The 21,330-nt window shown below is 36.9% G+C and overlaps 1 protein-coding gene across 15 annotated transcripts in view; it reads left to right on the top strand.

Annotated features, from left to right (window-relative positions):
* Nucleotides 1-21,330, top strand: part of Psd3 (pleckstrin and Sec7 domain containing 3) — a 522,982-nt gene that overhangs the window by 436,430 nt on the left and 65,222 nt on the right. For all 15 annotated transcript variants that reach the window (XR_003947255.1, XR_003947256.1, NM_177698.4 and 12 more), the window contains one exon: nt 17,369-17,562. Coding sequence is in view for 13 of the 15 variants with exons in the window: in NM_177698.4 (NP_808366.2) it covers nt 17,369-17,562 (194 nt within the window). In the remaining 2 variants the exon portion in view is untranslated. The remainder of the gene's footprint in view (nt 1-17,368; nt 17,563-21,330) is intronic.

Here is a 21,330-nt window from a genome sequence, read left to right as displayed (position 1 = left end):
CAGAACAATGGAGAGCTCACAGTAAGTCAGCACCATTTACTAAATTCAGCTTCAGTTTGTTTTCCAGCTACCTTCTGATTTAATGGATCCCGGTACCTAAGTTACCAATGAACTGTGGGTTCAGCCATACTGACTTGTAGTTCTGAAGTGTTTGGTTAGTTTACAGACTTCATGTGAGTATAGTGCCATATTTTTCTATAAAAATGAACTATATGATCTAACAACTCTATTACCCCGTTTCTACCACTCCTAAAAGAGTCCTCATGCTAAGAATCCTGCTTATTTCATGTGGACTTTTCTCTCCTTTTATGACTGTATAGTGCTCTATGCACAACTGCACTGGGCCTTATATTTCATTTAAAAGATACTACCCATTATATGTTATGCATCCCTCTAGGCATCAACATCAATGCGATGCCACCTAACAACTTTAGTGCTTGGTTTGATTTTGATATCTATTAAGCTGGCACTGAGGAACATATCCATGCATTTCTTTCATGGAGGAGAACATGGGTTTGGCTGCCTGCTAATCTGCTGTGTTCTACCTGTATTTATGATATAGGTGATGTCCCAGCTAGGGGACTCCCTTTCTGTGAATTTTGCCTTTGTTTTCTATGAAATGCCAATATCTAGCTCGTAGAACAATTGTGAGATGAAGCTGCTAAAATATGGTGATCTCAGCTGTGACTGGAGGTTCGGGGAGGGGTTTGGTATCCCATTCCCTCCTTTATTGATTGTGATAGAGGAGTATATATGCAGAGCAACGAGCTGAGTCTGTTGAGTTTTGCTCAAGCTTACCTGATCCAGGGGAAGAAAATGTGCACTTCCTTCCCAGGATGGACTCGCTGTCCAACCATAAAGTGTGAAAACTGAGAGCACATAAGAACCTGGCACTTTATAAGCACAGACTCACTAACAGTCTGAGATGAAATTCTGAAATTCTAGAAGACTCCCCAACTCATCTCACTACATTACTCTGGCTTATTTAATATTTTTACTTTTGTCCATAATGTATTTCTAGCTATAAGGAAAAAAACTAGAAAGCATACTAACCCCAGAAACACCATCTGCAGAGACAGAGGAAGCACCTGAATCAGAGTGGGGCATTACAAGGAAGCTGGATTGGTCAGTCAGAGCCAGAGCTTAAAACAACCCTGATTAAGATGCCGAGAAGGCCAATGGATAATGTCAAGAGCATGTGCAGGCAGATGGAGGATGTTAGCAAAGAGATGGCAGCTCTAAGAACAAAGCAGGGAAACTATATGTAAACAAGACTAACAGGCATGGCAGAGTGTCTGGGCCCATTCGTGGTGGGGGCCTGGGTGAGAAAAGACTGTAAATCTGAGGGGGTGAGGTTCAAGATTTAGAAACAGAAAAGAACCTGAGAACTCAACTCCAGAATATGTATGCAGAAGGTGTAACATAATGACAGACTGTAGAAAAGAAGCAAGAGAGAATGGAAAAGAGACAATGAACCAGTAATGACTGAGAATTTTCCACCAATGTCAAATGGCAAGCCACGGATCCAGGTAGCTCAGAAAACAGGAGGCCGAGTAGAGTTAGGGGATGAGGGAGAATCCTACAGTTTGGCATATCATTTCACGAAAACCCATACTGTCAGCTCAAAGGAACCCTCTTTAAATGTAAATCCAGATATAAGCTGAAGTAAGCAGATGAAGGCAAGCAGACTGCACACTCAGCAAAAGTATGGGACTCACTGGATTGGTTCAGCCAGAGATTTAAGAGCAGGAAAACATTCACGAATGAAGAAGGGCATTTGATGATAATCGAGGAATCTATTCTCCAAAATGCCACAGAGGCCCTTAACATGTGCATCTAACAGTAATGTCACCTTGCCAACAGAAAATCAAAAGCCGATAGATTCCAAGCCTTATACATGAAATTGGTAGATCCAGAATGCAGAAACTTAAGTCAAACACTGTTCAGTTCTATTGCACCATCAATAAATAGGATATAGTGGATATCTATGGATGACTTCATACAGTAACAACAGAATTTGATTATTCACCAAAGTTGGTCCCGCACTCAGCCACAATAAAGTCTGCCTTAACATATTTTTTTAATTAAAAAACTTATACTACTTGCCCTCAGACGAGAATGGAGTTAATTTAGAAATAAACAAATTATAAAATCCTCTCAGAACATAGAGATTGAGCAGCATGTTTTTAAATAGTCCCTGAATACAGTAACTCCAAAGAGAAATTTGAATGCTTTTAATCTAAAGGAAAATGAAAATAATAATTTATGTACTATGGTATAAGCAATGCTTAGTTACTTAGCAACTTATATGTAGATTAGAGGAGGAAGGGGATTTCATGTCAGCAACTTACATTTCTACATCAGGAATCCAGGAAAAAAAAGATTAACTAAAATCCAGAGAAAATAGAAAAGAAAAAGAGCAAAAAAGAAAAAGAAGTTAGGGCAGAAATTAATGAAATTAATGAAATTGAGAGAGTTAACAAAAAGGCATTTTCTAAAAAGAATGACAAAATAGATAAGGGCTAGCAAGTGTTATCTAAGACAAAAAAACTGAAGGCTTAAATTAAAATTGCTAATTTTAGAGATAAAAAGGAAATAAAATTTCAAACCTATTACTCTTAAAGGATTATAGTGAGATATTACAAACAGCTCTATGCCCAGATGCAGATTTAATAGGAACAAATTCCTTAAAGAAAATAACAGCCAAAATTAATTGGCCAATGTCAATCAAACAGTTGAATCGGCAGCTCATTGCCTTCTGAACCAGTATCACACCTAGATGGTGTTACTAGTAAATCCTGCCATTTATGGAACAAATTTTATGAGTTCTTTATAATCTCCCCAGGAATATAGAAACAAACAGAGCACCAGTATACATTCTCACATAGCGCAAATGTAATGACCAAACTAGATAAACAACATTAAAAGGCAGACCAATGTGTTATAAGCACAATGTCAGAACACTCATTATTCACAAGTGAAATTGAAAGTTGTCTAAAAAGAATTATAGATCACAGCCATGTTAGATTCGCTTTAAATATGCAGCAAAGTTTGCTCAACATCTCAAAATTTGTGTGCTACATCAAATGACTGATTGAAGAACACAAAGGTTGGGCTTGGCAGTTTATCCCCCAAACCCCAGCCTTTAGGTAGCAGAGTCAGGAGGAGTAGAAAGGAGGTTGAGGCTGTCCGTGACTACATAGCAAGTTCAGTGCTAGCACTACATCAGATTGTGCCTAAACCTACACTAACCCAGTCTTATCAGTAGATATTGACTAAGCAGGGCACAATTCAACATCTAAATATGATTTTTAAATAAACTCAGCAAACTGGAAATAGAACTTTTCTCAGCATGGTAAAGAGCATGTAGAGAAAGCTATAGTTCATATCATGATGAGAGACTTAAAGTTTACCTGTTTCAGTCCAGAAAAGAGAGGAAATCCATTTTATCAACACTGCCTGTCAGTATCACAGTGGAAGCCTCCCTAATGCAGTGTGACCCACGATGAGACAAAGGTGTTGGTATACAGGTCTAGAAGAACTGTTTATGACAGCATGATTGCCTAGGCAGAAAATCCAAAAGAATTGATGAGGACAATTTGACATCTCTTCAAAATGAATACACACAGCCCTGAAGTGCTACTTCGGAGTAATGCAAATACAGGCGGATGATTGCTTAATAAGTCGAGATGTGTGTGGTGGGTGAACGGACAAGCCTCCAGCAGAAAATTCAGAAAGTTCTCACAGTATTGCTACTAATATCACGTCTGACCTGCAGTCACAGCTGTCACACATCAAAGCATACCTACGGTGTGTGCTTAAGATCAGAAGAGCCACCACCAGATAGCCCCAGCCTGAATCTGGGAGCAGGTTGAGTTTTTACCCCCAGAGCCTGACAAGGCAATCCATTAACCTTCACATCACTAAAAGAGCCTGATTTTCAGGATATAATATTTTAGGACCTCCATTATTGGTATTTTGTTATAAAGTTTTCATAGTAGAGTATCTTTTAGTTTTTAATACTCAAATATCAGAATGGATACATACTCTGAGTTATGACATCATTAACATGTCAAATTGTAAATTATAAAAGAATAATAAAAATCTTGTTTTTCTAGGTTAGTGCTCTCATATGTAATCATTATAGATTAGTATTGTGATTTCTTTTGTATTGAGTTTTTAAAAATTATACCAAAATTTCAAGTTGGGCTTGTCATACTTCAGATCCTTCGTAGGACATAGCTGCTGGCTATGACATTGAATACAATAGCACTATAAACTTCTTTTGACTGATGTTAGAAAATTCATATTTGCATTCCCTAACATTCAATATTCCAAGGAAGATGGTGTGTGGTGAGAGCCTTACATGTGAATGAATGACTTACACATGCAATCATGACAAGACCCATCATGTGTGTAGTAAAGAACCTTGATAGGCTATGAGGTTTCTGGGGCTGTGAAGAGCTCTGTTACAGAGTACAATCATTTGTTAAAAATCATGCTCATTGTTTTGTGCTATAGAAGCAATATTTTATGTATCATATGGCAGCTATTTGTGTATTTATGTCTTTATTCTGCATAAGTAAATTATTTGAGGTTTGTATTTAATTTCCTGATTATCCTTTTTTGCTCTTTGGTCCAACAACCTAGACCCTCGCTAACATCATGTGGCCCAACATCTGATTTTTAGGAAAGGATATTTGTCTTAAATAGGACCTGTCTTTGGTACCACCTACTGCATGTTGCTTTTCACATTGTGTTCATGTTTATCAAATCCTAAGGAACTCTCATAGTGCCTCAGGGCTCTTAAAAATTATTGCTCAATATTCATTTTTAAAAAAGTCTTCAACTGCATTCCACTTCAAGATACAAACCATTTTTATAATATATCCTTAGATATTTATTCCTCAACATAAGCATTTCGAAGTCTTTCTTTATACTGCCATCTCATTATTCTAAGGATAACCTAGGTTTAATAATTGGGCAGTGTAAAACAAAACATTGTCATTTGCTTTTATCTTTTTGCATAAATTGGAATTCTCATAAAATTATACCCCAAATGTTGCGCGCGCTCAACTGGCCAGGAAGAACGACGCTGCAACAGGATCCTTCTGCACACGTTTATTCAGTCCTGTTTCTTCTTGTTTATATCTCCCTTGTTTATATCTCCCTCGAACCCTGGGCCTCTCACTCTTTTATATTCTCAGTTCCCATCCACGCACAGCAGGCCACGCCACCTTACCAGGCACGCAGCTTCAGCTAATCAGGGCAGCAGGGGCATATCTCCATCAAAATGGATTCACCGGTATCCTGGTACACCTGCACAGCTCTCAAGATGTTTGTGGCTTATATGAGGAAGTCAGGTGCAAATCATACGACTTAGCTGCAGTCCCTGGCGCCTTTGGGACTGCCGCCACACCCGCTCCTCACACCCAAATTACTAAAATCAAACAAAATTCTGAGGCCAGTTCCTACAAATATACATAAGAAATGATACCTAAAATATATGTTTATTATAGATTGTTCCATATTTATTTATTTATATATTCTGTAATAAATATAACTAGAGTTTAAAACTACATATAAAGAGAGTTTATTAGTTTATTGCTTTGAAGAAATATATTAGTCTTCTTTTAAAAACAGTTAGGGAGCAGTAGTTATAGTAATGTTTCCAGACCTTGGTGTTTGAAACAGTTCAGTGTAGAGCTTCTGAGCTAAGCATTGCTTTTGTTATTGTCTCAACTTGTTCCCTAGTGACACTTCTAGCCTCATAGCTCCCATACACATTCAAGAGCATCATTTATCCTCAACTACTGAGGGGAAATATGAAGTTATTTTTCTGCATGGTTTCATTATATAGTCCTGGCTACTTTGCAGCTATAGAGGCCAGACAAGTCCCAAACTTGGGGTGATCCTTCTACTTCTGCCTCCCAAGTGCTGAGATTATACGTGGGTAGCACCACACCTGGTATAAACATGTCTTAAATAGTGGCCCATTGATTGTTGTTTGGCCTGGTTCCTTTCACTGTGATCAGTGTGTAATGCCATTTTATAGGAAATTTTCTTCAAAGCATAAAATTTACTATATTTTTGCTCTCCAATTATTTATGAAGAGATCAAAATTTGTTTTTTGTGAAACAAACATGTTTCAGATGCCTTCTCTTTTAAATAAAGGTATCAAAAGTGCGTATTTTCTGTGGCTAACTATAATAACCTGGGGTAGAGAAGTGATGAATGTAATTACCTAATTTTCATAAACTGTAGAGAGGTCAAACTGATATGTTGACTTCCAGATGAATACATTTTATGTTGTTTAAGTCAGAGTTAGTTGCAGTATTATAAAATTATATCTACAACACAGAATACAATAATCTTCTGTATGCAAGATTAGAATGTAAACTTTGAACTTACTTTTTCAATGCAAAGGATTACCTTTGATTTTAAAGACTTTACTCTGAGTAAATTTAAAAGTACTGCAATATTTCTGAGTATTTTATGTGACAAATAACTGTGTTTGTTTACTTTTGTATTTCTATGTGGTTTTAACATGTACATTATAGACATGTTCATTCCAGCTAATATGGCTCTCAGTTTACCAACGCTTTAAGGTAACCTTAAAAGACTCTTACAGTTCTGAAATATGTAATGCATTAATGGCTCACTGAGGTCACCTGCTTGCTGTGCAGTAGATCACAAAGGTTTCCTGCCTGGCTGAATCTTTGTACCCGATGAGCCACATCTCTCCCTTCTCCCATTACCACTCTCTTAATTTCTGAGAACTCTCTCTATTCTAGCTTTCCTGTAGGATCATTTCTTTAGATTGCAGGAAGTCCTACATCTGCCCTTCTGTACTTAAGTTATTTCACTTACTGTAATATGTCAAAATTGTCATTAATAACAGAATTCCTTTATTAATAGTGTACATACAACAATCTATTATATAGAAAATATACCATTGGAAGCTGATTCCTAAAATTCTAATGTAACGTCCTTATGATTTATCTTTCATTCACACAAATATGACTAAGTTTATTTGTAGACAACAAAAAGCTAAGACTCACAATAATAAAATATTAAAATCGAAAATGTACTGTAATAAAACTTCTCTAGTGCAATTTATGCTTTTTTCCTCTCCAAGCATCTTAGGCTGACTTTTTTCTTATAATGATGTGATATATGGCTCACCCCACTGTCGGTCCCAGGTAACTGTTACCTCAGAGGAAGGACCACTTGGGTCTCTTGAAAAACACTCCTTCCCTCTTTCATTCAGCTATTGTTTCACATTTGAGACCCTGTGAACTTTGGACTGTCTCAGATGATTTGGAAATATTGTTGGAGTTTTCCAAGATCTCTTTCTTTACCCTGGTAATCCTTTGCCCCATGGTTTAACTGAATCCTGTTTGTCTGGTTTTGTTCCTGCTGCCTACACTTTTGAGGTCCCACCTCAGAAGTCACTGCTCAGGCTGCTGTCGTGAAGCTCACCTCATGTGCCACATTGTATTTATGCTTATATCTTCCATCCTTTAAGTTGACTGAGTTTGTTTTTTGACTTGTTTTGTTTCGTTTTGTTTTTTCTATTCTGATATAAGTTCTGGTTTATACTTTACAAAAGAATAGTCAAGTTTCCGAACACATTTTTTAAGTGATTATTTGTTAGGATAAGTTCTTGGAGATTTTATCAAAATCATCTGGCTATCCATAGATTATTTCTAGCTTTCCACACTATTCTATAGGTTGATATATCTCTCTGGTTTTATTACTGGTAACATCTGGTTTGATTATAATACCATTATTGTTGACCTATAGCCATATTCACAAATTTGACAAATCATATAGTGACCTTTTTAAAGAACTAAATATTAGGTATGTGCTTATCTTTTTTTCTTAACATTGTTCCCTATATATCACATTTTATGAACTGTTTTTACACAGCATGCACATTCTATGATTGGACCTGTAGGTTATGTGCAAATAAAACTTCATTTTATGTAAAGTCCTTAAGTACCCATGAGAAGTCTTGACCCCAGTTTTCTACAGATACTAAGGGAGCACTGTGTATTCTTTTTTTTTTCATCCCTTTTTTAAAAATTAGATATTTTCTTTATTTACATTTCAAATGTTATCCTCTTTCCTGGTTTCCCCTCCTAAAACCCCCTATCCCCTACCCCTACCCCTCCTCCCCAGCCCACCCACTCTCACTTCCTGGCCCAGGCATTTACTGGGGCATAGAATCTTCACAGGACCAAGGGCCTCTCCTCCCACTGATGACCGACTAGGCCATCCTCTGCTACATATGCAGCTAGAGCTACGAGTCCCTCCTTGTGTTTTCTTTGATTGGTGGTTTAGTTCCAGGGAGTTCTGGGGTTACTGGTTAGTTCATATTGTTGTTCCTCTTATGGGACTGCAAACCCCTTCAGCTCCTTGGGTTTTTTCTCTAGCTCCTTCATTGGGGACCACATGCTCTGTCCGATGGATGACTGTGAACATCCACTTTTGTGTTAGTCAGGCACTGGCAGAGTCCCTCAGAAGACAGCTATATCAGAGTCCTGTCAGCAAGCTCTTATTGGCATATGCAATAGTGTCTGGGTTTCGTGGCTGTTTATGGGCTGGATCCCTGGGTAGGGCAGTCTCTGGATGTTAGACCTTCCGTCGCAGCTCCAAACTTTGTCTCTGTAACTCCCTCCATGGGTATTTTGTTCTCCCATTCTAAGGAGGAAGGAAGTATCCACATTTTGGTCTTCCTTCTTGAGTTTCATGTGTTTTGCAAATTGTATCTTAGGTAGTCTAAGTTTCTGGGCTAATATCCACTTATCAGTGAGTGCATATCATGTGAGTTCTTTGTGATTGGGTTACCTCACTCAGGATGATATCCTCCAGATCCATCCATTTGCCTAAGAATTTCATAAATTTATTGTTTTTAATAGCTGAGTAGTACTCCATTGTGTAAATGTACCACATTTTCTGTATCCATTCCTCTGTTGAGGGACATCTGGGTTCTCTCCAGTCTGATTTCCAGAGTGGTTGTACCAGCTTGCAATCCTACCAGTAATGGAGGAGTGTTCCTTTTTCACCACATCCTCACCAGCATCTGCTGTCACCTGAATTCTTGATCTTAGCCATTCTGAGTGGTGTGAGGTGGAATCTCAGGGTTGTTTTGATTTGCATTTCCCTGATGATTAAGGATATTGAACATTTTTATCAGGTGCTTCTCAGCCATTCGGTATTCCTCACTTGAGAATTCTTTGTTTAGCTCTGTACTCCATTTTTAAATGGAGTTATTTGATTTTCTGGAGTCTAGTTTCTTTAGTCCTTTGTATATATTGGATATTAGCCCCCTATCAGATTTAGGGTTGGTAAAGATCCTTTCCCAATCTGTTGGTGGCCTTTTTGTCTTATTGACAGTGTCTTTTGCCTTACAGAAGCTTTGCAATCTTATGAGGACCCATTTGTCATTTCTTGATCTTACAGCACAAGCCATTGCTGTTCTGTTCAGGAATTTTTCCCCTCTGCCCATATCTTCGAGGCTTTCTCTCCACCTTTTTATGTGAATATATAAGCTGGGCATACCCATAAAATTTAACAGTGCCCCCATAATTATAGGGACAAAGCTAATAACTGACATCGAGAATGTTAAGTGTATTTTGCAAATAAAAATAAGTCATTTATATAGCTTTCTGGCAAAATTGTAGGCAAATAAGATATATCAGTTGCTAGGTATTGCATGCAATTTTAAAGAAGGCTGTAAACAACCATATGAACACTCTGAAAGAAGTAGTTTAAACAAAGAAAACATTAATTCACCACAATAATAATTGTCATTGGAACATCCATTTATCAATGTTGATATAAGTCAGAGACAAACAAAAAGCAAGATATTAGTTAAGAAACTATCCCTACTAAAATACTTACAAAAATATGATAATTTTATATCTAAATCGGTGAGAGACACTACTTTAAGTCACCATGTTAAGTACTTTCGTGACCAATAGACCCTCTACCCCTAGATTTGATGAACTGAAAAAGCGTACATGACCTAAATTGTATCCTTCCTACCCTGAACCCAACTTCAGTGCAATGGAAAAACAACAGACAAATCTAAACTAAAAATAATTTTCAGGCTAAGTGAGCAGCGTTCTTCAAAGTGTGAAGGTCATGAGGGAGCAGGGAAGGCTAAGGAACTGTTACATACTGGGAGAGAATAAGGAGACATGACAGTGATGGCAATGACTAAATCTATTTCAGGATCCAGGATACAATTCTGGAACAAAATGTAGATTAATGAAACCAGGTGGAGGCTGGTGGAAATGTCTTTTTAATCCATAGTATTTTACCAATGTTAATTTTTTAGTTTAGAAATGTCACTGTGGTTATATAAGATGCTAGCAGGAGAAGCTGGACATATGGAAACTCGATGTACTGTCTTTGCAAGTCTAAAATTATTCCAAAATAAATGTAAAGTATGGATGCTTAAGAGTTTCAATTTTAACTTCATTTATCTCTGTTATATACAAGATACCATTGGTGGATGGGCCATTTTTCTCCATCTTTCTCATTAACTACTTTTGAAAGTAATTTATTTATTTATTTAAAATATATTTTGGAGGTGGTTATTTTAGTTAAAATTTTAGTAAAAGAGCTAATGGTTACACTTAATATAGAAAAAGCGTTAAGATGATAGAAATGAAAATAGCAGTATACAGACCTTTCCTGTGCTGTTTAGTTTTCTGGCTATTTGTCAGGTCCTGTTAGTAGCTCTCGTCTGCCCTTCTTACTTGTTTAATATCTGAATACTGACTATCTGATCTGTTGGCTTCTTCATTCTTGCAGTGTGTCATAATCTCAGATTTAAAGTTGTGTTCAGTGGTAGGGTACAGAGATGTAAAAAGCACGGGAAAGCAAATAAGAATGTCACAGTGGCTAATATGCTGAACCATGCTTTCATGGTAGTTGGCAAAATATCACCTCTTAAGACTCAGAAGCACTGCAGAGACACTGCATTGGCTGGCAGCTGTCTGTGGGGTTTAGATGGTAGTAGGGAGCCTGTTTGCTAGGTAGATAAAGCTCATTACTATTCACTGGGATCCAACTATAGGTATCTGTTGTTCTATATTCACCTGTTGTTGTGCCAGACCTATATAAAAGTACACTTTATAATCCCTGCCAGCACCACCACTCTTTGAAAGAAGATGACCAAGAAGCCATCATAGCAGGAGAAAGGAGAGCTGTAAATATTCTCATAGCTTCATTATCTCTTAATTACTAAATGTGTGGGGTTGGGTTTTTATTTGGACTCACTGAGTCTGTTCCCTTATCTGCAATTTAAAATACTAATATTGGTCTTACATAATTGCTATGATTATTAATACTTGGCACATAGACTGTCACTAATTGCTGGATGTTATTGTAGTACTTTTATTTAATGAAAAATCAAATAAGTCTTTCATATTAATTTTCTTTTTTCTTTTATTGAAAATAGATTTTTTTCTCATATATCCTGAATATGGTTCCTCCTCCCTTGACTCCCCAAGTTCCTCCCTACTTTCCCTCCCATCTAAATTCAGCTCTTTCCTGTGTCTAATTAGAAAATTAACAGGCTTATCCTAAGGAATAATAATTTTAAAATATAATAAGATAAAATAAAAACTAACACATCATAATTGGACAAAATAAACAGAAGGAAAAGATCTCAAGAAATGGCAGAAGAAACGAAATCCCCACTTGTTTGCATATCTGAGAATCCCTTAAAAACACTAAACTGGAAGCTGTAATATCTATGCAAAGGAACTGAAGGGTAAAGAGAGAGAAGAAAATATGTAAATAAAATCAAAATTAAAAGTAAGATAAAAAATTTGAAATATTAATAAAAGAAAAGCCCTGAAACATCCTTATGAAGCAGGACCCTCCAGTGGTTTTGTTGAGCTCATTCCTTTGGCCATCCACTGCCTGACATGCGGCCTACACTGAAGAGTAGTTTGTTTCCTCAGGGAGGCTTTGTTGGATGACACTAAATTTTTGTTTCCAAGTACTTATCACTTTGAGACTGCTTCTGGACTAGGGATGGGGGCATGTATCCTCTTCTCCTTTCTGTTCTAGTACCCAGGCTGGTACAGACCCAAGCGGGCCCTGTGCGTGCTGCCCCAGTCTCTGTGAGTTCAGATGAGTGTCTATCATACTGATTTAGAGGTCCGTATTTAATTAGTGTCCCCATCCCATTTGTCTTATACATTTGTTCTGCTTCCTCTTCCACAGGGTTCCCTGAACCCTGAGAGGAGCGATTTGATGGAGGCATCCTTTTTAGGCCCAAGAGTTCCACTCTGCACAGTGTCTGGCTGTGGGTCTCTCCATCTGTTCCCATCTGCTGGAGGACAAATCTTCTGTGATGGTGGCTGAGCAAGGCACTGATCAATGAGTGTTGTAGAATGTCATTAGGAGTCGTTCATCGCCTCTTAGAAGAAGAGGAAGAGGAAGGAGGAGCGGAGAGGGGGTATTTGATTTTACCTTGGGTCCCTGGGCCGTGTAGTACCAGTTCTTGGTTACACAAACTAGGTCGGATATGAGTTTCATCTCATGGAGTGTGCCTTCAGTCAAATCAGATATTGGTTGTTTATTCCCAGAGGCTTTGTTAATACTGCACCAACATATCTTGCAGGCATTATAGAACAAAAGGGCTTCTGGCTAGGTGCGTGTGCATGGCTCTCCTTTGGTAGCCTCTAGAGTTTCTTTCTGTGCCAAAGATGCTGGCATTAAGGCTCTATGTCAGCAACAACTATACTCTTTGTTCAGAGAGTTGTGTATTCTCTGTTCCCAGTAATGGGGTCTTGCATTTAGTTTATAGGGAGCAAGCTATAGTCTTGGTGATATCCTGACTTGTTTGGGGATTTCTGTGGGACCCTAAAAACAACAAGTCAATTAAATATAACCGAGTCCTATTACTAAAAGCTTCTTTTGATGGCAGGAGATGGCCAGTCGAGGCTCTATCTCCCTCATTATTTGGTGAATTCATTTAGATTGCCTTAATATATATATATTCCTTCTAACTTGGGTTTTCATAATACCCCTCCAATGATTCTTAATTTACCTTCTCACCCCATATTCCCTCCCTCCTCTCCCTCACCTTTCCACCTCTCCATTTGGTCTTCCTATTCCAGCCCTTAACCCATACACCCATAACTATCTACTTATTCTATTACCTTTCCTAGGGAGATCTATCTGTACCCCATCTCTACTCCCACCTCCATGTGCCTTTTTTCTATACCTAACTTCTATGGGTCTATGGATTGTAGCTTAGTTATCATTAGACTTAACATCTAATATCAATATAAAAATGAACACATGCCATTTTTGTCCTTCCAGATCTCTCTTCCTCCTCCTTCTTCTCATCCTCTTCTTCTTCCTCTTCCTCCTCCTCCTCCTTCCCCTCCTCTTCTTTATTAGTTCTATCCATTTACCTACTAATCTCACCGTGTCAGTTTCTTTAAACACCTGAATAATAATCCATTGCATAAATGTACACATTTTCTTTATCCATTCTTCTGTTGTGGAACATTTAGGTTGTTTTCAGTTTCTTGCTGTTGTGAGTAGAGCAGTAATGAATGTGGTTGAACAAGTGTAGCTGAAGTAATATGAAGCATCCTTGAGGATATGCCCATGAGTGATCTTGAAGTAGATCGATTTCTATCTTTCTGAAGAACCACCATGCTCATTTTTACATTAGCTGTAAATGTGTGTACTGCCACCAGCAATGGAAAAGTATTTCTCTTAATCCATATCCTTGCCAGCATGTCACTTGTTTTGCAAATCTTAGACATTCAACAAATGAAACATGAAATCTTAGATTAGTTTTAATTTGCCTTTCCTTGTTGGATAGGCATTGAATATTTGTTAAGTTATTCACAGTCATTTGATTTTCTTCTTTTGAGAACTGTCTGTTCAGATATATACTCCATTTTTAAATTAGATTTTTGTATTCCTGGTGCCTAGTGTTTTTGTAATTCTTTATATATTTTGTAGTTCTTTATATATTTTGGATATTAGCCCTTTGATGAATGTGTTGTTGGTAAAAATATTTGCCAACTCTGAAGACTGCTAGTTTGTATGAAAATTTATGTCATTTGCCGTATAGAATCCTTGTCAGTTTCATGAGGTCCCAGTTATATTACATGTTGATCTTAGTGTCTGTGCTAATGTTGTTCTGTTCAGAAAGTCTTTCCTTGTTTCAATAGATGTTCCACTATTTTCTCTGTCAGATACATGATATCTGATTTTATCTTATGGTCTTTGATCCACTTAGAGTTGTTTTGTTCCAGCTGATAAGTATGAACATATTTGGAGTCTTCAAAATTTAGTCAACCCATTTGACGATCACCATTTAACGGAAGATGCTTTTTCCCAGTGTGTGTTTCTGTCTACTTTATCAAAACGCTGGTGTCTGTATGTATATGGATTTATGTTTGGCTCTATAATTCTATTCAGCTGAGGGCCATGTTTGTTTCTGGCCAATATCATGCCTGTTTTATTACTATAGCTCTATAGTAATGTTCTATAGCTCTCAATTTGAGGTTGGAGTTGGTGATGCCTCCAGCAGTTCCTTTATTATTTAGGGTTGTTTCAGATAACCAGAGTTTTTTGTATTTTCATATAAAGGTGAAAAATTTTGATGGGGACTCAATTGGCTGTGTAGGTTATTTTTGGTAGGATATGCCATTTTTACTATATTAATCCTACTGATCCATGAGCATGGGAGATCGTTCCATCTTCTGAGATCTTCTTCAGTTTCTTTCTTCATTAACTTGAAAGTTTTATCATACAAGTGTTTTACTTGCTTGGTTAGAGTCACCCCAAGGTGTTTTATATTATTTGAGGCTATTTTGAAAGGTGATATTCCCCTGATTGCTTTTCCAATCTGTTTGTCATTTATATACAGGGGGCTACTAATTTTTGTGAGTTCATTTTATATTGAGCTATAGTTTATCAACTGTAGAAGTTTCCCTGTGGTATTTCTAGTGACATGTGTGTGTGTGTGTGTGTGTGTGTGTGTGTGTGTGTGTATACACAACATCTGCAAATAAAGATATTTTGACTTTTTGATTTCTAATTTATATCCCCTTGATTTCCTTCAATTTTCTTATTGCTCTAAGACTTAATTAAGTACTATACTGAATAGGTAAGGAGAGAGTGAAAAGCCTTGTCTTCTTCATGGTAGTTGAATTGCTTTAAATTTCTCTCCATTTAAGTTGTTTTTGTCTGTGTAGCTTCTGTAGCCTCCTTTACTGTTCTTTAAATCCCTAATCTCTCCAGGATTTTATCATGAAGGTGTGTTGCATTATGTTAAAGGCCTTTTCTGCATCTAATGAAATGATCTGATCATGTTGTTTTTGCCTTTGTTTATATGGTGGGCTATATTTATTGAATTACATATGTTGAACCCTCCCTGTATCTCTGGGATATAGCCTACTCAATCATGGTGAATGATTTTTATTATGTATTCTTAGATTCTATATTTTGCTGATAATTTATATGCTTATGTTAGCCCTTTGTGTGGTTTGGGTATTACTATAACTGTGGCCTCATAAAACAAATTGGGAAATGCTTCTTCTGTTCCTATTTTGTGGTATAATTTGAGGAGTCTTGGCATTAATTCTTCCTTGAAAGTCTGGTAGAATTCTGTATTACAACCATGTAGCCCTGAGGGTTTGTTCCTGGGGGGTGGGGTGGTGGTGGTGGTTTTGTCTTGTTTTGGTTTTGGTTGGGAGATTTTTAATTACTGCTTCTATTTCACTAGGGGATATAGGTCTGTTTAAATTGCTTATCTGATCCCTGATTTAACTTAGTAATTGATATGCGTCAAGAAAATGATCAGTTTCTTTTATACTTTCCAATTTGATTGAGTACAGGTTAAATTATGTCCTTCAGATTATCTGGATTTCTGAGTCTGTTGTTTTGCATACCCCCCTTTCATTTCTAAGTTTCTTAATTAGGGTATTTTCTCAATACCTTTTAGTTAACTTGGATAAGGATTTGTCAGACTTACTGACTTTCTCAAGAAACCAACTCTTTGTTTCATTGGGTTTATATTTGTGTTGTTTGTTTCTATCTTAGTGATTTCAGCCCTGTGTTTATCGTTGCTGTCTTCTGCTTTGGGGTGTGATTTCTTCTTTTAGCTTTCAAATATGCTGGTAAATGACTGTTAAATGCTGTTAAGTTTTCTGTTGCTTCTGCAGTTATTGATATCCAGATTTAATCTGTTGTGGTCCGATAGAATGCAGAGTATTATTTCAGTTGTCTTATGTGTGTTAAGCCTTGCTTTGGGTCTAAGTATTTGGCCAACTTTGGAGAGAGTTCCATGCAATGCCGAGAAGGTATATATATATATATTTGGGGGGAATGATCTGTAAAGTCCTTTTGGCTTATGATATCCTTTAGCATTAGCATTTGTCTGTTGAGTTTTTGTGTAGCTGTCCTATCTTTTGGTAAGAGTGAGATATTCAAGTCTCCCACTGCTAGTATGTGAAGTTCAGAATGTGATTTAAGCAATATTTCTTTTACAAAGTTGTGTGTCCTATGCTTGGGAATAGATATTAAGAATTGCAATGTCCTCTTGGTTTTATTTTATTTTTATTTTTTGATGAGCGTGTAGTATCCTTCCCTATCTCTTTTGAAAAATTTGGTTTGAAACCTATTTTGTCAGATATTAAAATGACTACATCACCTTGCTTCCTAGGTCAATTTCTTTGGGTTATCTTTTTCCATCCTTTCATGTGTGTGTGTGTATACATGCACATGTGTATACATGTGTGTTTCCCCTCTTTTGATTTACTGGTCTGTGACAATGGAATCCTTGTGTTTTCTTCATTGTGGTTAATCTCTTTAGATTGGAGTTTTCCTTCCAACACTTTCTGAAGAGCTATATATGTAAATAGATTTGGTTTTATCATAGAAGTTGCATTTTCCCCATCTCTTCTTACTGAAAATTTTGCTGATTGGATATAATCGTCTGGGCTGACAGCTGAGGTCTCTGAGATTCTGCGGAACATCTGTTCAGACCCTTCTGGATTTGAAAATCTGTATTGGGTTGCCAAGTATTGTTCAAATGGGTCTCCCTTCATATGTTACTTGAGCTTCTTCCCTTACAGAATTTAATATTCTTTCTTTGTTCTGTACATTTACTATTTTAATTATTATATACTTGGGGGACTTTCTTTTCTAGTCCAGCCTGTTTCGTGTTCTGTATGTTTCTTGTACCTTTGGGCAACTTCTCCTTTTGGTTAGGAAATTTTTCTCTTGTGATTATTTTGTTGTTGTTGTTATTCAAAGTTTATTCAAAGTTATGGTAAGTCCTGCTTCAGTCTTTGTCTTTTTTCTCTTACAGAGATGATGAAGAGAAAAAAAAATCCCCCTCAGAAGGTACTGATGAGAAGGCTAATGGAACGCACCCAAAGACTATCAGTCGTATTGGGAGTACAACGAACCCATTTTTGGACATTCCTCATGACCCGAATGCTGCTGTATACAAAAGTGGATTTTTGGCTCGTAAAATCCACGCAGACATGGATGGAAAGAAGAGTAAGCATTGCCATTCTCTGTTTCACTTATTTCATCTTTAGGCTTAAAGTTTAAAGTGAGTTCTTCCACAATAAAGCCAATGAGAAAGGAAAATTTGTGTTTATGTAAAGAAGTATTTTCGAAATTAGAGAATGCATCCAGTCTTAAATCAGAGACTCACGTTTGTGTCTGATCTTTTCAGAGTCACTTCAGAATTCTAGAAATGTAAAACTACTGACATATCATTCATGTTTCAGTTCTAATTCATTTGTGTAGCCATGGACTCAAAACATAATATTGATTAACACTATGTAGCATGGAAAGGATGGGCACAGAACCTGTCTTCATGGATTTACATTTTGCCTGAATTTGTTACACATAGACTAATCAGTGGCATAAGGCCCTATGGACAAAGAGGAAATAAATTCATATCCAAAGACTATATGGAATAGTGGCCTTTGGTAAGGTGAAACTGAAGTGCTGGACAGGGTAGTGTAGTTTGAATTGGGAGGCTGAAGGAATGATGCTTGATGGCTTCCAATCTCTCTGTATATCATAAAGCGCTACTTTCACGTAGATAAGTGCTACTTGAAATTTGGAAAGAAGAAAATTTGTTCACATAGAATATTATTTGGAGGGAGTGTTTATTCACTCCCTCCAATAAACACTCCCTCCAAATATTATTCTATGTGAACAAATTTTAAAAGTGTATTTGAGTAGGGTAAAACTTATGCATGCTCAAAATTAGTAGACTTTACCTCTGGGATGCCCCTGCCTTCCTATAGACACAAACATGGAGTGAGGGAGTGGCAGTTTTGTGTCTCTGACTGGGCACTTTACCCAGGGTATTATTATGATCATTTACATCGTGGTCCGGAAACTCTCTGTGGTGTAGTGGCTTTGATACTGGCTTACATTGCTCAATGGATTTTTTTTTTTTTGATGTCTCAATGATCTAGGAGTCCCACATTTCCTGTGAACTTCATATACTAGCCTGACAGACTTAATTTTTTTTTTTTTTTACAATATTGTGTTTAGTCCCTTTAGGACAAGTGACACCAATTAAAACTAGTTTAGGAAAAAGAATCTACTGAGGAAGAAAGATTCCTACCAGTACAGGGGTTACAGTCCCCTTCAGCTCTTTCAGTCCTTCCCCTAACTCTTGCACTGGGGTCTCGAGGCTCGTTCCGAAGGTTGGCTGTGAGTATCTGCATCAGTAATGGTCAGGTTCTGGTAGAATGCAGCTAGGTACATGACTCTTAGATAGATACATACAAATGAATATTGACAGTAAGGAGCTTTCTAATCCTTTAGTATATTCTAGGGAAGGACTCTTTACCTACTGAGGAGATGAAATACTGTGGCTCACAGCATCGACTTGGTTGCAGTAATAAGAAGAAAGATTTCAAAGAGTATGTATAGCTCTCAGAAAAAGAGTTGTTGGCAGTAGAGACAGCCCACGTCTTCATTTCAGCATGTACATCCATCCTTTTCCATTCACCAAATGTGAATGACCTATTAGTTTATGCAAACCATGTTTAAATTCCACTTACAGCCACAGATACACTTCTTCCTCTAAACTTATCATATTCATCATCAGCTTTCATATCATAACCATTTCCTCCAGTCAGGTATTCATATGGTTTCAGCTCATGAGCTAAATATAAAATGGAGACATGTCTGATATAACCAGTGATAGAGGTAATGGAGGTTTAAAAACAGAGAGAAACAAAATAAATCCACTATAAAATGCCTGTTTGTAAAACTATTTTAAAACCTGAAGTATTAGCACATACTAGAATCCCAGCATCTAGGTAACAGAGGCAGGAAGATCAGGAGCTTAAAGGCCTGCCCAGCTACATAGCGAGTTCATGGCCAGACCACACCAGACTAAACAATTAGTTATGTTACATTTGTGAGTTTGTATGTATACCAGCATCACCTACTTCTCTGAAGACAACATTGTTATGCCTTTAATAAGAAAAGAGTTAAACTGAAGGACTACTGAGAGATTATTTTTCTCAAAATATTGATTTGTCTTGAAAGGACCACCTGTTCATTCAAAATTTGATATATTTTACTTTTTAAAATTGTTTTATGGGCTCAAGATTTTAGATTATATACATATTTATATACTTTTTAGATTATATACATAATTTTCACATGGACATATTTTAAACCTTGCAATAAATGAAACTTTACCTTATTTTGGCCTCTTAAAACTATGTTCAGAAATTATATGTCCAGGAGACAACTGATGATTCTGGTCACCTGCTTATCTCCCATGGTGGGCACATGTTTACCAGGACCATTAACTCTGTCATTAAGGGAAAGCTTTGAAAAGTCAACTTGAAAAACAAGATGTGTGTTTGGTATTTTACCAGACAGAATGAAAAGGATGATACAAATTTGTTTTATCAATGTGTTGTTACTTATGGAAACCAAGAAAATGATTACGTACTTAAAATATATTCCACATAATTAAAGTCAGTAATAATTTAACAATAATAATAATTGCTGAACATCTAAACTTTATCCTCAGAACTTCATGTATGAACTCTTTTAACTTTGACATATGAAGCACATGTTCTCATCCACTTACAGATAAATGAAATCTTAGTGCAGGCTTTATCCAATACAAAGTGATAGTGTATCAGGCAAAAAAAATCTGATTCTAGCTAACTATAGTTTATTACTAAAAGCGAATTGTATGAGAAAATGTGCCTGGAAAACAGTTGAGTTCTGTACTTCTTGTGGTGGGGACATTCTGCCACTTGGGTGGTATGCATTCAAGTGACCCTAGGTTGAAGTAGGAGCAGTTGACTCTTCACATGGCTAACACAATATGTTTTAAATGTTAGAGGACATTAATTTAGTTAGTAAGTTTCTATTGACAATGGCTTCTGCACATAATTAAAACCTGATGCTAGGACCTCTCACAACAACAGCTACTTTTATGTCGCCAGAGTCATTTGTGACCATAATGCCATCGGTTCATGATAGTATACAAGAAAAATAGACTCATATTTGTATCTTTTTGGTAAAATTGTGAACAAAATAAGTGCTTAAATATTTCTGTTTTAAAACCTATGTAAGTTGAAGTACAGGTAACTGAGTATTCCTCTAGAACCTAATACTATTGTAGATTACATATTATAGGTAACATATTATGTAAAGGTATGTTAGACACAACGTGTAACCCTTGATACACTTACATATGGTTTTACTGTTTAGATAGGAATCACAACTTGTAATTAGTGAGTAAAACTTGTAACCAATACACCTTAACTGAAGCACATCATAAAATATGAAAAGATGAGAGGAGGGAGTGAGCTCAGAGCAGGCTGACACTTTCCCAAGTAATTAGGCATTAACAGCACAATAGAGTGGAAAAGAGAAGACAAAAGAAGAGGTCTCCAGTACTTCTGAAAGGCTATGTGCTATAAGAAGTAATTTATACAATAAAGGACAGCAAAATACTTCTATAAATGGTGCTGAGGTGTGTGTGTGTGTGTGTGTGTGTGTGTGTGTGTGTGTGTGTGTGTACATGTACATACATGTGCCCTGTTTATGTATATATACATGTGTATGTATCCCATGTTATGTGTCAGTGTGTGCATGTCTGTGCGTGCGTGTGTGTGTGTGTGTGTGTGTGTGCGCGCGCGCGCGCGCGCAATGCATCTCTACCTCAGTTCTAACATAAAAATCAATTTCTTGTAGGTAAAGGAAAGAGTTCAGGATACATAGCTTTAAGATCTTCAGAAGAAAGAATGGAACAGCACTTTGTAA

The sequence above is a fragment of the Mus musculus genome, chromosome 8, assembly GCF_000001635.26.
Source record: "Mus musculus strain C57BL/6J chromosome 8, GRCm38.p6 C57BL/6J".
NCBI lineage: Eukaryota > Metazoa > Chordata > Mammalia > Rodentia > Muridae > Mus > Mus musculus.
The sequence above is the reverse complement of the archived record's forward strand: the minus strand, read 5'-3'. Positions and strand labels throughout refer to the sequence as shown.